Genomic DNA, 17,568 nt, shown 5'->3' on the forward strand with positions numbered 1-17,568 from the left:
ACAGATGTTAGTATCTTTCTCCTGAGGTCACATGTATTGGTGACTTAATGTGGTGATAGATGCTGTAAGACAATAAAAGGACCTTACTGTATATCTATCTATCTATATATCTATCTATTTATCTATAATATTTTTCTGAGATATTTTACAAATCACTATTGATTTGCTAATATTTCATTGTATGATGTGTGTGCCAAGCCATTGTATACCAGAGTGATAATACAATATTTACAAGTGAAAATTTTCCAGTTAAATTGATAATATGCATTAAGAATATGCTGTGCTAGCCATCATATGCTAGTAACCCTGATTTTACAGCATTACGTCTTTAAATATAGCCTGGATACACAATTCTAGTTTCTATGAAAGTTAGGGAGATCTGTGACTTTCAGTTTATTTTTTCATCTACAGAACATCAAGCATAAAATTTTGCTTCTGTCAAATGTGCTAGACTGTGTCTCCAAATACTGAATCTCTCAGAGGTTGGTTTTCAATTTGTAACAAGAAATTTTTATCTTTGGGGGGGCAGAAGAAAGGAATATCTGTTTTCATACCTGTAGGAAAGGGAATTGTGCATACGAATAAAATGGTAGAGGAAGAAAAGTAAATTACAAATGTACCAACAAAAAGGAAAAAAAAAGCTGTCACTTCCTTGGCCTATGATTTTTTGCTTTCCTGTTCATCCTTAATTTTTTTTTCCTTGTATTTTGGATATGCTGACATGCAAACAGTGCATACTACCATATTATCTTTTTGTGTAACCATTGTGTGTGGGGGTTTTTTAAATTACTGTGTTTATAGCTGTAGGCATTGGGAGTCTCCAGAACTGGAGATGTGGGAGGAACAGGGGACATCAGGATTGCAGGTATTACTATGATTTTTTTTTTTTGAGCCTGTGAATTCTTCATTTTAAGGTTTGTCAGCTTTCTCTACAAGTTGTTCTCAAGTCACCCAAGAGATGTCTGTGGGCTCTCAGTCTGAAGATTACTTTGTTAGAAATACATACGTGAATAGGACTATGTGCTTAATTACTTTCCACTTCTTTGTGTTTTGCATGAAATTTCTGCTTGTGGAAACGCATATGCATTTCTTAATAGCCCTTTAAAAATCAGGTTTACTTGAATTTCTCTTTTTCATCTACTGTATGTTCTAGTTTTATGGTAGTTCTGTGGCTGTGACCTTTATTAGCTTCCCTTGTGAACTTTTTCTCTATATATGAGCTAAGTCATAGCTCTCTGATGTTTCACTTTAATGTCTTTGTACCTGAGACCTCATGAATGTTTAATATTCATAGATGAAAAGTGAAATTTAATGTCTCCATGGATTCTAATATATATTAAACTGACAATTTAATGTGTTTCCTTTTTGACTCCTCCCCAGACCCAAGACATTTTAAAGTTCAGGTTTTTTGATTATTGAAATACCCAGCTAAGAGAAAAAGGGGACTAATAATATTAATCCCTGTAATTGTAACAGTCATCAGTAAAAAGTCAGTTTTTATAGAACAGCTACTTCATGGTGCTAGCTGAGATAATATCATTTTTTTCTCTGTGTCTACGTGGTAGTAATGGTCCTGGTTGTAGAGAGAATTGGCCTTGAAGGGAGCCCTGGAGTTTGCCTTAGAGCCACTGAAGTGTGGCTGGATATCAGATCTGCTGGGGAACATAAGGATACTGAGTTCAGCCAAGGTAGCGCGGAGGGAATATAGGGGTTTATGTTTATGCATAGAGACTTAGCAAAGGCAGAACAGAGACTCTCCTAAGCTCTCCGCCAGAAGGCCTGCAGGAAGAGGCGAGCCTGCTGGGATGAAAGCCTCCGCAAGGGCCAGGGTTAAGCAGCACTGCAGCTGTGACCCAGCGGGAGGCTGGCAGGAAGGTCTCTTGTCTTGAGTTTACTGGAAAACTTGCCCTCAGAGGAGGCAGTTATGGACATGGTCTGCAAGACCACGCTGCAGCACCTTTTCTCGGGGCGAGGGCTATGGGAAGTGCAGTACCGTTTCTCCATCTGCCGTGGTTTTGCAGAACTTACATGGCTCTTGAGCACAGTCTTTTCGTGAATTCCTCAGTGCAACGCCACAGGAGGGTCTCAGGTAAAAGAGGCACAGATATAGTAACTAACACTAACATTTTCAAACCTCAGTGCTGACAGCAGTAGTAGGAGCTGTGGGTGCCTATGAAAATTAGGCTGTTTATATTAATCAGTGAACACAAATTTAAATACCTAGCTTTGGACATAGGGTGGGTTCTAGTTCTTAGAAGACTTCAGGTTGTCTTTAATTAACTCAAGTAATGAATCCACATTGGAAAAGAATATTATCCTGCATTTTAAAGAAAACCTTTTCAAAATCTGTAAAAGTAGTCTGTAGCAAAGGTAGATATAGCTTCTTCTGCCAGCAGAACTATGATAATTATTTTTAATGTAAGTCTTGGTTATTTTTTAAATAAAGATTTTATGTTTTAAAACCTTCCACATAGCACATAGCTCCAGACCTATCAATTTGATATTTATGTACTACAGTGGGAAAAAAGTCTGAGAAAAACTGAAGGTCAAATCTTTGAAGCTACGTTTGAGTTACAGTAGCTTACCCTGTTCAATGATGTGTAACCTTCAGTTCCTATCAAAAGAGTGGGAGACAAGGAATTAGAAATTAAAACTCAGTGTATCAATCAAAGCTGTTCTTTCACCTTACTTTAATATGCTGTTCACATTCTGGCTGTTGATAAAATTAGATTTAATTAATCACAGTACTCTGTTTAGTGAAATATACTGTGATTGGTTCTGTAATTGAAAACTATTGGCATAAAATGGAAAGGTCAGCTTAAATGGCATTAGACAGAGCAGATAATCTGTTTGTCCAATTTCAAAGTTTTTGGTTCAGAGGAAAAAAAACGAGGTCATTGTTTGAATTTGAAATAGTTCATTAAAACCTCTCATAAGTCTTTCCTCCTTCCACTCCTGTTCCTATTCTTCCACCTGAGGAAGAGTTTCTGTGCATGTCTGAATTCTTTAAATATGCTCTCATTGCTAGTGGAAAAATCAGCATTCATTCAAGCACAAGCAGGACCTGTTAGATCATCATTGCTAGTAGTTTGGTAATTTTAAGTATATGAATCTCATTGAACTTTAGTATGTTTTCAGGTTTGTGACATAATTCTATCTTAACTCCATTAATTATCTATAAACATTTCAGTCATTTGTCCACTTTAAGAGAATTCACTGCTGCTTCATAAAATACTGAGGTTGGGTTGGAAGTATGAAGTATATGAATGCACAACCATGGGTATGCTAGGCTATTTTTTTTTGTCAGTCAGAGAGGGAGAAAGCATGTTACAATAAATAATTTAATCTTTCTTATTTCAGGAAATGATCACCTCCAGAGACTTGTCTTAGTTCTTTGTCCAGTTAGTATTAATATTTCTTGTTGGCTTGTTTGGGGTTTTTTAATAAGCAGTTTATACTTGCTATTCTTAGTCTTATCCAATTACTAACAAACTAATGCTGTTCTCTTCAAAGTTTCGTATACTCCTAGGGTCAGCAACAAGAGCGGAGAAGTTGTTGAAAAAAATAAGAGCATTTAGTCTAGAGGAGAGAATAATTTTCATGTGCATGAAATGTAGCTGCTGGAAAGGAAATATGTTATTCCTGTCCCTGGTGAAAAGAACAAAGAAATAAAAGGCTTAAATTATGGCAAGTAATGCAGGTTAGATGAAAGGGGAAGTTTTCTAATTGCAAGAATAATGAAGTATTGAAGTAGATTGCCTTGAGAGATTGTGCAGTCTCTGCTGTTGGAGGTCTGCAAGGGCAGATTAGTTAGATACTTCAGGGAAGCGATTTAGGCATATCCTGTCCTGATTTGAGGTGGGGCAAGATTATATCTGAAAGGATCTTCCAGATATATTTTTATGATTCTGTGACCGATTTCACACAATAAAACATGTCTTAAAACTTTCTGTAGTAGTGAATTTATTTTTGGTGTTTTAACAAAAATGGGCATGACAGGACAGCAACAGGAGCTGCCATAATATCTTAGCATTAAGATTCTTCAGAACTTCTTCAGTATTAATTAACCTGTTGTTGCAATTAACTGGATTCAGTTAGAGCAAAATCTATTCTCTTTTAGTATGTTAAAGTTATTCATTACTTTCTTGTGTTACTGTTCAGTTGGTAGAAAGTAAAGAGATTGAAAACCTTTTTCTCACAAGAAAGAATACTAAACAATATTATTTTGTCAAATTTCCCTCAATGTACTTTATTTTTAGAGAATTACCTGTAAAATGTATTTGCGTGGGAATAGCTTGACTTAAAAACACTTAGAAGAAAGGAAAGGAAATGATTGTGGGAATGACTATGAGATTGAGAATGGAATGAGCATGGAGTTAAGTCAGATTCAGAAAGCATGATGAGAGCCAAAAAAAAAGCCCCCCCCCCCAAAAAAAAAAAAAAAAAAACAACCAAAAAATTCCTATTTATTAATAGCAGGAAGAAGAGTTACATTGCAGGCTGGAACAAATGTAATCTAAATGTAATCTAACTTTACATGGGAAAGTGAAACAAAGTCTGTAGCTCATAGTTTAGGAAGTTTTTTTAAAAAGTAGATGACTCAGACTTCTCTCATGATCATCTGTGAACATGGTAGAACCACTGAAAATTTTAGTTCCTTTGCTTCCAAACTTCATCATGCTGAATGGAATTACTAGCGAGACTACTGTTGGCCTCAGTAAACCTGCATTGAATTCACACAAAGCACAGAAATTGTCATGCTTCCAAAGACCTTGGAAGAGGTCTTCTTATCAGCTACATATTGTCTTAAGAAGGCTGAACGAGAATGTAAACCTGTGGGTTATGTTTAATCGGCTTGCTTTCTGCAGCAGTCTGTGGAGTTTGTTTGCAAATCTCTTAGACAATGGCAATTACTATCCAATGCCCACATAAGAAAGAATTCTTTGAGAGACGGAGTAATGACACATACTCTGCAGCATCAGAAGACTGCTGTTAAGAGTTGGCACTTGCATTTAGGCAGATTAGTTTGAGTCAAGGTCTTTTTTAAAGTGCAAGATATTAATTCTTTTCTAAAGTGGGTTCATTACTTTAGTTAATTAAACAATGTTTTGTTTTCCAGTGTAAACTAAACCACAAATTCCAAAATCGGTATTAATGATGCATTTAATTGGTATGTTTTAATGCTAGATCTTTATCTGTAGGATGTTTTTGCAGGAAGAAAGAGACTTCTAATAGGAACAGCATTACTTTCTGTGGGGTTTTTTGCATAAAAGTTTACTTTTTAACGTAGGTAGTCTGGAGTATTTGTAAACAGATTAGGACTATGTGACACTCAGCAAGACAGTAAAGTGTTGCCAAAAGCAACAAAAAGAGTATTCTGCAAATCAGTGCCCTTGGAACATGAATTTGGTTGTGGCATGGATCAGCAAACAACTTCAAAAGTACTATTTAAATCGGTATTTTCATTCTGCAGTTTGTAAAAATGTTCAGACAATTGCAGAAAATAAAAATTTATTGTATTTCACCTGTATGCAGAGACTGTTTCATAGTATGGTAATTTATCTATAGAGATTAGAATTTAAAGCTTATTAAAATCCTCATTAAAGAAAACCATTACTTTGCTATTGTAACAATTAAAAATGTACTCATAGAGAGCTATTAGCTTTTATAAATACTCTGAGAGGCCAAATTAAGTTTCATCTTATACTGCAGTCAAAAATACGGAATATGCTATCTCATTGCTGCAGAAACTGATATTTTGTAGCAATTTTTTTTATTTAGTGCTAAAACATGCCAGGTAGCCAGTTTGGCTAAAGTTAGTTTCTGCATCTGACCTTTCTCTTACAATGTTTCTATTACAACAGAATATGCCAAAAATCCATTTCTATTGAAAATACTGGTCAGCTTGCGTTATTTAAAAAAAGCAATAATAAATGGTGGCTATTTTTTTCTAATATTGCTGGGTCAGTGTTATCAGATTTGCTGCAAAGCTGTTATCAGCTGTACCACAGAGATTTGAAGAATGTTACAGTCATGAAGAAAATGAAATTTTTTATAAGTAAAAGGTGCACCAAAGGAGAAAAAAAAAATAGAAAATGCTTCTGAAATTGTTGTTGTCTCATGCAACAACAAATAAGTTGAAGTTTTCTCATTAGTGATAACCTAACTATAGTGATCATTCTGTACTGATTATAAAATATGTTCAGCACTCTGTGAATATTACCTAAGAGAGGATGTGCTTTTATTGAAAGAAATTCAAAGGCAAATTACTTCAGAAGTAAGTTAACATCAGAAAATATGATTTTTAATCACCATTGAATAGATATCTCAAAATGAGAAATTATTTCCTGCTTAGAACACCTGACACTTGAATCCTACAAAAGCACTTTTTGTCTTGAGTTGGTGCGGTAGCCGCTATAAAACAGCATGATTCTTTCCATAGTGAAAAGAGGCAGTCATTACAAGTATGCAGCATTAACACAACATCAGATATGATTTTTAAACTTGCCGAAAATTAATAGTCGAGTATGGATGCAAGCTCTTCTGCAAGCTTACCCTTCTGTGCTGGCAAAGCCCTCTTGAGTTGAAGGAGAAGACCTGGAGAAGCAGCTCATTGTCAGCGTGTGTTTTAGTTCATTTAGATCTGTCATAGATGCTGGTGTTACTTGAGTTCCGATTCTCTTCACCAAGTTGGAATTGAGACAAGTGAAAATAAAACATTAAGAAAAGATTGGTTTAGGTGTTTTAGTGATTGAGCAAATCTGTCGGCAGCTTCAATCAGCAGGCAGAAAGAGGTGGGACGTACTTGGTCTGAGGAATCCTTTTTTTTGGAGGGATGCACCTTTCAGTGTACATCCTACCATCCTACCTCCTGTCAGTTGAAATTGTGCCTTCGTGTGCCAAGGTTCACCACTTTGGTTCGTTGCCAGGCTTTGCAGGTCACCTTTGTCCTCATGGTGTTTCAGTTTCAACAGATACAGAGTCCGAACTCCTTCAGAATTTTATGCCCTGTCTGTGGAACCAGTAATGCCCTCGCCCCACTCTGAAGGCTCTGGACCATCTGTCATATGGGGAGAAGCTGAGGGAGCTGGGTGTGTTTGGCCTTAACAAGACAAGGATCAGGGGCATCTTACCAGTGTGTATAAATACCTGACTGCAGGGAGTAAATAAGGGGGAGCCAGGCATTTCTCAGTGGTGCCAAGTGAAAGGGCAAAAGGCAGTGGACACTAACTGAAACACAGGTATATCCATTTAGACATCCTGTGATGTGCCCAGAATAACTGCTTGGCACTATTCTGTCCCACTCTGCTGTATTCCTTTTGAGATTTAAAATACTTTTGCCTGCATTGCCCAAGTCATTCTTAGCAGTCAGGAAATACGAATGTCAACTTTCAGGTTGCTTCTCTTTTATAGTAATAAGAGATGCCAGCATGAAGCTCATTGTTCATATGACAAATTCACTGAAATTGCCCTGGTCCTTTCACTGAGGTGATAATGGATGTTTTGGAAATGTTGAATGTTAAAAGAAATTATAAGTAATTTTTGAGGATAGTTTCAACATATATCAGAGTAGTGAAGCTCAGAACTGTCCTTGGAGTATCACCTGATATAGTCAACATAGTAGAAGTCTATGAACCCTTTTTCTGATAACTTGTAAAATACATGTATTTAAAATTCTGCATCCTGAATGGTGGTGCATACTGCAAGCTCTTAATCCATGAATGATGGATGCAAGACAGAATCTGTGCTAAAGAAGCTGTTACTCTTTTCACACCAATGTATATTATTAAACACCTGTAATCTTCCATAATTTGACATGATAAATCACAACTTTCGAGCATGCAAATGCATCCTTACAGAGTTCTCAGTCACCCAGTGCTCAAGCACTCATACACCAGGTCAGTAGGAAATTGTGATTTTTTAAAACTCATGGTTTAACTTAGGGTTTTTTTCTGCAGTTTTGTAACTTTAACAATATAACTGTATTGCAGCAATAACAGCTTTTATACCTGTCTATAAAAATCTCAGTAATGAAATGCTTGGGGAGCTTGGCATTTTCTAAATAACATTATTAACAGCTTTAATTTGGAATTGATGGCACGATGCTACTGGGTTGTCCATGATATTCTAGAAACTGAAAGCACAGAAAGTCTGATATAAGTGTTTCAAAAATGAAATAACCTTGAGTCATTCAGATGTCGCAGACTAAATCAAGTGCTGCCCTTTTTTTGATGTGCTGGGCTAATTATTTCTACTAATGTAAATGTCAGTGCAATGAACACTTATTTGCTGTGGCATAACAAATAAATGCCACAGGAAATCTGAGTGTATGAAGAAATTCATCAAGTCCTCAACTCTCTATTATATTGCTTGAAGTCAAGGGTTTAGAAAACAATTCAGGTTCGTATTTTTTTAAATGTTTTAAAAGTACTTAAAAATAAAGTAAAAATAAAATTAAAAGGCAATAATTATATCTGCATGTATTCTGATTTTTTTCTTCTTTTTGAAAGATTCTAAGCCTTTACCACCTTCTCTTGATAGCAAATAGTAGTTCTGTACATTTTACTGAACCACCTTTTCTTCATCTTCAGTGTCTTTCAACCTAATGAGAATATCCAGTTCTGCAGCAGTCATTTGTTTGAAGTATGTGGGAGGATGGTGCTGTAGGATGAGGTCCCCTGAATGTCCCTCCAGCTCTCTTGTCTCTCCATTTCTCCCCGGGCATCTGGTGCATCCCTGCAGCACCGCTCTGATGGGCAGCAGTTTTGGCAGGCAGTGGCTGGCCAGCAGTGGTGCAGGACCGACTGGAATCATCCGTGAGTGGCATCGAGAGGTGGGTGCCCACAGCCTGCCACTGCACCTGCTGCAGCCACTGCTTTCCTCCCAGAGGGACAGCATCCTGGAGAAGGACCCTAAGAAGTATTTAGCCTGGAGGTTCAAAACTCTCAGGTGATATTTTCAGGCTGTGCAATGCTTGCTCTTGGTATCTTTAGAAAAGATCATGGTAGATCCAAATGACTAGGTGCAATACTTTCATTTTATGGTGATGGGAACTTCACAGGTGCTTAAGGACTATATTGTACCTCTTTGCTCTCCATAATACTTATACACAGATCTCAGTTATATTTGGCAGTTCAGATGTAAGCCCTTTTTTTGTTTTTTAGTCTTAACACTGAAGAGATACAGGAAAGGAGAGTCACACAGGCAATGTTCAGAGCTTAAGCATAGAGATGAGATGTTTGGGTTTGGTACTTTTTCTGTAGATCAGCCTACCTTATATCTAGCACATCCTTAGGGGAAATAATATTTTGGGGTTTTATCCCTAATTCCGTCAACCAGTCACTGCACCAGAATGGATGTTTCCTTGTGTGTGGAAGTGAGAGAGCACTTCACTTCAGATTTTGGTGCTATAGTGGTAATATTTCACTTTGATAGTCTCGTGCTAAAATTTAGCATCAACTGAAAAAGAGGAAATCTTTCAAACTGAGTACTTTTGATGACTGTTCCACCTCTTGGGGAATAAGCTTCATGGGAATGTCTGTCTTCCTGTGCTTATAACCAAACCAGAACAGAAATTTTGGAATGGGCACTTTGTGATGTTGCAGTGGATTTATAATAAGCATATGGTGTTAAAAGATGTTCTTTAAAAGATGTTCCTTAACTTTATTCTGATAAAGGAATTAATTCATTTGCTCAGTGGGCTCTTTTTTTTTTTTTTTTTCTTACAGTCTTGTTTGGTCGGAGTAGTTGGTCAGGGCTTAGAGTCCTGGGAATTATCTGTGTTAGGAGGATGGAAAAAAACAGTAAATTCTCAGTTTTACACAGTACTGTTTACAAACACTATACAGAATCTTTTATTTCAAGAACAAAGGAGAATCAAACAGTGAATGTTTTTATGCTTCTCTTGAAACATCCCTGAAGGTGTCTAATCTCAGTACTTCTTTACCACCTTTCTTTCCCATGTGCATCTTTTCCTGAGCAGGAACAAATACCAATGTTCTAGGTAAGATTATTTTCCAAAATTCATTAAACAATTGGAAATGGTTGGGCTGATCAGCATATGATTTTTTTTAATGCAGTATTTGATTGTATATTGGTGTTTAGTAAAATAACCCTAGAGCTAGTGAGCAAATCCTCAGGCTCAAAATGAATCTGTAATTATCTCTTCTTTTTTTTAGAAAGGTGCATTTCCATTGATATATCATCTTCCTTTGCCTGAGTCCCCTCTAATTGTCTGCCTCCACAGAGTGAAATTAAAAATAAATGAGTTATTCAATGAAGGCACTTGTTTCTGAGTTCAAGCTTTCAAATGTCACAGCAGAGGAGTTTTTTTTCCCCTTTGAGGGATCTAATAGTCTGTGAGTGAGTTTTTTGATAATTGTACTGTTTTTTGGGCTTATCGTATTCTCTGTAATTGAACCAGATGTTGAGTCTTCTCTAGAGGAGAAGGATCTTCTGAGTCTGTGTAGTACTGTATCAGTCTTGCATCCCAAAAGGTTCGAGGTTAATGTGAAAATGAAATAGTAAGGCAGATGCTGTACGTAATGTTGCTGTAGGTGAGTAATCCCTTTCGGACCGAAACACAAAAAATGTGCAATTCACAGCTGCATATTACGTGTAACAAACAGTTGGATGATAAATTGTTGTACGATTTTTTTGACAGCCAGTCAAAATCCAGCTCTTCATATGCAGAGTGATATTTGCTATTGTAACAGTGCTTCAATGATAAAAATAGTTCTTGAGTTCAAGAGGCTAAGGGCTGTAGGGGCAGACTGCACTGTTTGTGGGTGACTTACAGGAATGTTTCAGAGAGGAAAACCCTGACTATGTTTCAGCTAATAAGCTGTGCTGGTTTCTCAATCCTATATAGTGATATATCACTAAAGAACACATATAAGCATTGCTTGTATATTAGGGTGAGGTACTGGAGAGCGAGGGTGCATGAACCTTCTCCTTTCTCATACCTTGATTTCCTCTGGAAAGAAGCCCTACTGCATATGTTGGAAGGAACCATAACATTCTCCAGTCATGCCTCCCGTTTCTTAGCCCCTCACGTATACCAAAGAGTATTGTTGCGCTCACAGTTACAGACACACGTAGAATGAAGACTTCACACCAATCTCACAGTGCTGCTGCTGTTTAAATATATGAGAACCCAGAACGTGCACATAACAAGCATGTATTCTCCAGAATACTTTGTCTCCCACGATCTATGGCTCAGTAATTTGCTTAGCCACAGATTAATAAGCCTTGATAAATTTTTCTTTTATGGGCTCGAACCCAAGTTTATTTGATTATTTGTTTAAAATCTGTAACTTCAATTTTGTGCTGAAGTCATAAGGTATTTTATAGCATGAATTTAATCATTTTTAGTCTGGCTGCTCCACATGTTACCCCTAACATGAAGAATTCCTTTTGTTGCCACCTTTAGCATTTCTACTTGTGTGGTTAATTTTATCTCAGTTTAGCTCATCAGTTTATGGTTAAATATACATTCAGCAAAAATTCAAAATTCATTGGCACATGTAATCTTGTGAAGTGACTTCATATTCCCCCACTCAGAACTTGTCTTTCTGAGATTGACTGTAGAGGTTGGGATGTGGTTTCTGGGCTATCTTGTGCGTACTTACAGGTAGCAATGCTGTCTTCATTACTGTTACCCAGCTATTACACCAGATCGTCATAGCCTGTGTATAACAAACCCAGAGTTTGTTCTAGTTTGATGCAAAATAGTGTAAATTATCAATGTATCCAAAAAGTTGGAGAACTGAGAAAGAAAAGTAGAGGGAGTATGTAGGGAGAGCGTAAAGCTAGAATAAGACTATTAGTTTTCCTTTTTTTTTTTTTTTTTCCTTTTATTTCCATTGCTTACTTTCCAGCTGGAGAAGCTTTAGAAACAGGGGCTCTTCCAGTCACTGTCTTCTGGAAGGAGGCATGTGAACATACTTAGATGGAGTTTTATTATGGAGCCTTTTAACAGTTTTAACATCATTCCAGAAACTGTGTTTTAAGGTCTTTCAAAATGCAATTTGTTTACCCTTAGACAGAAGTGAAATGGAGGAACCAGTTTTCTCAAGTACTTTTGTATCTTGTTAAGCAATATAGCAACATCCAAAAAGAAAAAAAAAAAAATAATTCCTTCAGTTGCTGGCAAGGGAGATATTTAGTTGAGGAATTGAAAGAAGCTCTGATTTCTTCAGAGCTATAGAATTTTCACTGCAAAATTCTTGCTCTTTCCAGAGAGTTTGGCTGTGAAACTCAACATCCCTTCCTAAGCCCTATTTCACGCTCACTGCAGAAGTAAAACTCTAGTGTGTACGCAGGGTGAATTTCATGAGTCCAGTCCCTCTAAGGGCCACAGTCTACACTCCCCATTGAGATTATGCTGTCTGAATATCACTTTTAGGAAGCCACTTGCGAGGGCATTGTATTTAATTCCCCCTACAGAGAAAGGATGTTAGAGCTGAAAAATCACCATGGTATTGATTTCTCTTAACAATGTGTATTTTAATCGGAGAGAGTTAAGGGATTTATTAAAAAAAATCCAAAGGATCAAAACAAAAACCTCAGTCATTAAATAAGGACATATGATGACACCAACACTATGTTTTTGGATTTATTTGTTTCCTATTTCTTCTTAGGGCAATGTAACCCCTCCAAAATATGAGCCACAGCAAGACTTTAGTTAGCTTTTTGTGTATCGCACAATATTTGAATTTATATTTATCCTTTTGCTAGATTAATTTTAGTAAATGTATTTATTTAACTATATTATGCTTGCAAGAGGGCCCCCTGGTACATTAGACTTGTAAATGTTATCAGGTAAAGTAACTACAAGTAATTAATATTTTTAAGAGTATTGGCATCAGAATGCAAATAGACAAGAAACAGGTGTAAACTCAACTACTCAGCTTTCTTTCAGTGTGCTGCAAACTTGCCATTTAAATCACTATTTTTTAGGGAAAGAAGCCAGCACAGGAATAAAGGGTCGCAAAAGTAAAGTTTATCCTGGTTTTGATAGTTTTGATAGTCTTGAATTTTTGGAACAAGTCGTTCACACCAGCTGTACCCATATTGACAAGAGAGAGAAGTTTAGTTGAAGCTGATGTGTCTGGGCCTGACTTTTAAAGAGCAAGTTAGTGCTTCAGAGTGGATGATTTTAGGAATTTGGACTCAAGAATCATGGTTAAAGCTGTTGCAGCCTGTGTTCTACATCTTACCTTCTGACTTTAAAAACAAGGTATTTAAAATTACTATTAGAACATTAGCATTATTTGAGCTCAAGAATTATTGAAATTAATGAGTTCATTTCAAGGACATGAAAGGTTAAATATTTTGATAGCATGGAATATTTTTATCAAGGTATCTTCAGTTCTACTTCAGTTCTACCAGATGTGAACTTCTGACTTATATTAAAACACGACAACAGAGTGTTTTCTTGGAATATGTTTGCAATGTTATATTCAAGGAATAAACACAGGCTGAATTGTATTTTGGTGATATGTAACATAAGTTACCTTTAATATCAAAACTAAAAATAGAAGGTCATGCGAGCAGAATGTGATAGATTTTTCTCAGTAACTCAGGGATTTGTTGGAGAGCACTGAGCTCACAACACCTTGCCCTGAATATCCAACATTCACAGAAATATCAGCTGACCTAAAGCAGAGGTTTTCTGCATGGATCTTTGTCAGCCAGGATTTCTACCTTCTTCCTTTGCTTGAAGGTAACCAGCCATGCCTGGCATTCCTCACTTCTTGCTTACAACTCTGAAAGCCTTCAAACCCTAATTTTAAGGATGGCCTAGCTACCAGGTCCATATATTGTAGCTTGGCAAACATTTCTCTGTCCTAAAAAGAGACACCCTTACTGAAAATGCTGATACAACTTCACTTGGAACCACTGTGTACCATCCAGTTTCATGCTGCCAGTAGCGTAAAATCAGTAGGAGAAGATGGGTGAGTCCGATGTTCATTGGGTTTACAAACTTTGTACATGAAGTTCAGGGCATTGCTCTTACATACATATGCATAAGATTTTTGTAGAGCTTTCAATATTTCCTTGGTAGAAGGCTTCCCTGGAACTGCTTTTCAAGTGTTTTCATGTACTCTTTGATAACAACATTTGTAACATACATATGCCCTTCATTCTGAACATTTACTCGTTCGAATGTAGAATTAACAGAACTAGATTTTTCATGTTACGCCTAAGCAGCAATAAATTACTTCCTCACTTTCTTCACTGCAGATATGGTTGATCAGCATCTTTGCTTATCAAAATTTCTTCCACTTCTTTTACCACATTTTTTGTAAATTAAGCATTTAGAAAAAGGCTAACTTTATTTGAAACCTTATGCAGTTTTGTTCTACTTCCTACAGATCTGAATTTTGTGTAGTTCTAATGTACTCCTAATGGTACCTTTCTATTTTATTTTTTATAAAATACCAGCATTTGGCAGAAAGAACGAGACAGAAGAAAAGCTCTAGAAAGATAAATTTGCTTAGAGTGAAAAGCAGTTCGTAGCCTTACCCAGGAATTTGGAGTCTGGAAAGGGGAAGTCGACTTACCAACTGTATGCTGCATGGTGTTTTTTTTCTTGGAAGGTGCTGAGTAACTATAACTGCAATTTTGCACAAGTGATAGTTTATGGAAAAAATCAAGGTACTTCATGAGTTGAAGGATGGGTCATTTTTGAAACTTCTTGAGTTTTAGTGGTTCGCTTAACTTCTTTGAACTTCTTGCCAAGCGGTCATAGCAGGACAGTGCTGGAAAGACTGTTAAGCATGAGTTGTTTGACATACTTCAATTAATTGTTTGTCAAGAACTAAATTCATAGTTTTCTCACACTATTTTTCTAAATAGCTTCATTTACTGCGGTAAAGTTTCAATATTTGCACTGGATAAATAATGTTTTATTTGCTTGTGCCATATTATTATTATATTATTATTCTTTAATAATGCAAACCATATATGTATGTATATATTAATTTGTTTGTGTGTTTACTGTTTTCACAGACACTTCCATTGGGGCTGGGAGACGGACAGCTCTTTACCTGGACTGATGGCTTGAAAAGGAAGGACTGGCATGATTATGAAAGCATTCAAAAGGATGCTATGCGTTCAGGTATACAGAAGTTCAGAGAAAATTTAAGTGGTTTATTCATTTCTTGTCCATATGGTTACTTTTTCTTTTAAGTCAGTTAAAAAGCATTCCTAACAGCCTTTTTTTGATTGTAGAAGGGCATAACGTTCTGAACTAAGGGGTCAGACCAAGCACAAATACCTTATCTCTGAAAATAGTCAAGTGAAAATAAAAATAATGTTTCATGCTAATAGCTATATAATGGAAACATTATATATACACAAGGAAATGGGCAAAAATATTATTAACAAAGTATTTTTCAGGTTGAAATAATTTGTTATCCTGTGACGAAGTATAAGCAAAAATGTTGGTTTCCAAAGGGACATATGTTACTACTTACTACTGAAGCTGAGTTGTCCTCAAATCAGTGGATAAAATCTGAGCTCAGTACTTATAACTGTCAAGAACATCCAAGGTTATGTTAGGAACAAACTTTGACCCTTTTACCATTGTCAAATCCTTTAGTGTTGCTAAAGTTACTTCACTTGATTCTGACAGTCTAAAATTATTTGAAAATGGGAGCAAATTGTATTTGCAGATACACTGAAAGGCACTTTGTTACAGTGAGTAATGTAATTTTAATGTTCCTTCACGTGCTGTATGCCATATGTGCAAAGAAAGGTTGTGTTCCTCTTTCTGTCATCAGAGCATGTTCAGACTTGAATCTTTCTTTTGTAATACCATTTACAACTATTCAACATAAGATGAATTAAATTAAAAGGAAAGAAGGGAAACAGCAGTTGAACTGCACCTTAATCAGTGTCTGAAAGTCATTATTTTACAAAGGCCAATCTACCATTATAAAATAAATTATGCTGTCTTGATCGCACTGTCAGAAGACAGCCAACACCTCCCCCAAAATACCTCTATAACTGAATCCAGTTGACAGATTCATAAGACTTGGTAAGTACTTAATTTTGCAGGGGCCTGAACCAGTAAATTATTTCAAGTGTAGGTTAATTTTATAAACCGTTTTTCCCTTTCTCTTTTGAATCTTCTCAATCGATAACCAAAAAAATTTATCCTTCCCTCCCACATGTGCTTAGGAGAAAAAAAGGTGTGTGGGGGGATGGAGTTATTCTAAGGAGTTGTCAAATCAATGTTAATTGTGTTCCAAATTGTTAAGTGTAAAATGGAAAATATCTAACAGAGATTATATGAAATAGAAGCAGCATGCATGTAGAAACATGCACATATGTAGGGAATATCATGTTACCTGATTAGAATGGGTGGTTATCATCTGGTTTGGCAATGTACTTCTGGTTCCCAAGTATGAAATGTGGAGCCCATATGTTTTGGAAAATAAACAGCAATACTTATGATTATCTCATGGATAGCTATAGCATTACCAATGTAATGCAAGCCATTGCATGGAATCGACTAAGAACTTAGCAAAACATGGTATGTAGCTCTGTAATTCCCAGTCCTACTCCTAACATTATAACCGTAGTTGAATGCCCTAGTATGTGAATATTTTTTTCCAGTAAGCTTCTCTTCTTGGTAATAATAATAATACATTAACTTAAAACATTCTGACTTATTTATACTTTTATTGGCTTCATTGTGATAGTGTTTGCTAAGTTTAACTGTTTAAGAAAACCATTTAATGATTTCTATCTGTCATTATTATTCATTAGATTAAATTATCTTTTAATGATTTTTTTTCTTTGAAAATCACAACATAGTAATACAAATGCAAAGCCAGAGTATCTCAGTGCACTCTTTGGGGACATACTATATAATTTCTATCCCTAATAACAAAACAAAATATAGCCGAAATCAAGTTTTAGTTAAAAATCAATCTGAAGGCATGAAAATAACACCAGTGAAAGGGCTTCTCAGGACGTTTCAGAAAAGGCAGTCAATGCTTATTACACAGAAAAGAAGAAAGCACTGAAGTCTTTTGTAATTCAGTTTAGCTGTTTATCTGTAAAGCTTACAATTTCCTAAGCACTGGGAATGTGAATTTCATAAATCTAATTATGGAGAGGTGCTACTTTCTCCATGGCTACTTTTTCTGTTTCAAGGGCAAATATGTTCTTCCCCTTTTATTCCACCAAATTAAACCCAATGTTCCTGAATTTGAGTGGTCTCTCCTCAATAGAAATAATTCAATTATTTTAAAGCTAAAAGAGAAAAGCCATTTGCAAGACATGCAGAAAAATGGTACCATTTCTGTTTATTTTAGGTGTTCTAGCTCATCTTTTTTGGTTCTAAAATTACAAATTACCTTGCATATAAATGCTGAAGTGAGCTCATGTTATTTTTGGGTTTGTAGGGCTTTGTTGGATCACCTGAGGTTCAAATGTATGTTTATGGTGTTTCTACCGTTAGTTCATATTCTCTTAGCATGATAATGGTACTTGAGAAGGACTGAAGTGAATAATGGAGTGGCAAGGCTTTGTATGTATAAGCTCCTGATGTAG

The 17,568-nt window shown here is 36.1% G+C and overlaps 1 protein-coding gene across 1 annotated transcript in view; it reads left to right on the forward strand.

Annotated features, from left to right (window-relative positions):
• The window catches only part of GALNTL6 (polypeptide N-acetylgalactosaminyltransferase like 6), a 481,223-nt gene that overhangs the window by 156,608 nt on the left and 307,047 nt on the right, over positions 1 to 17,568 (forward strand). The window contains exon 2 of the mRNA XM_075751893.1: positions 15,016 to 15,124. Within this exon, the coding sequence (XP_075608008.1) occupies positions 15,016 to 15,124 (109 nt within the window). The remainder of the gene's footprint in view (positions 1 to 15,015; positions 15,125 to 17,568) is intronic.

The sequence above is a fragment of the Balearica regulorum genome, chromosome 4, assembly GCF_011004875.1.
Source record: "Balearica regulorum gibbericeps isolate bBalReg1 chromosome 4, bBalReg1.pri, whole genome shotgun sequence".
Lineage (NCBI taxonomy): Eukaryota > Metazoa > Chordata > Aves > Gruiformes > Gruidae > Balearica > Balearica regulorum.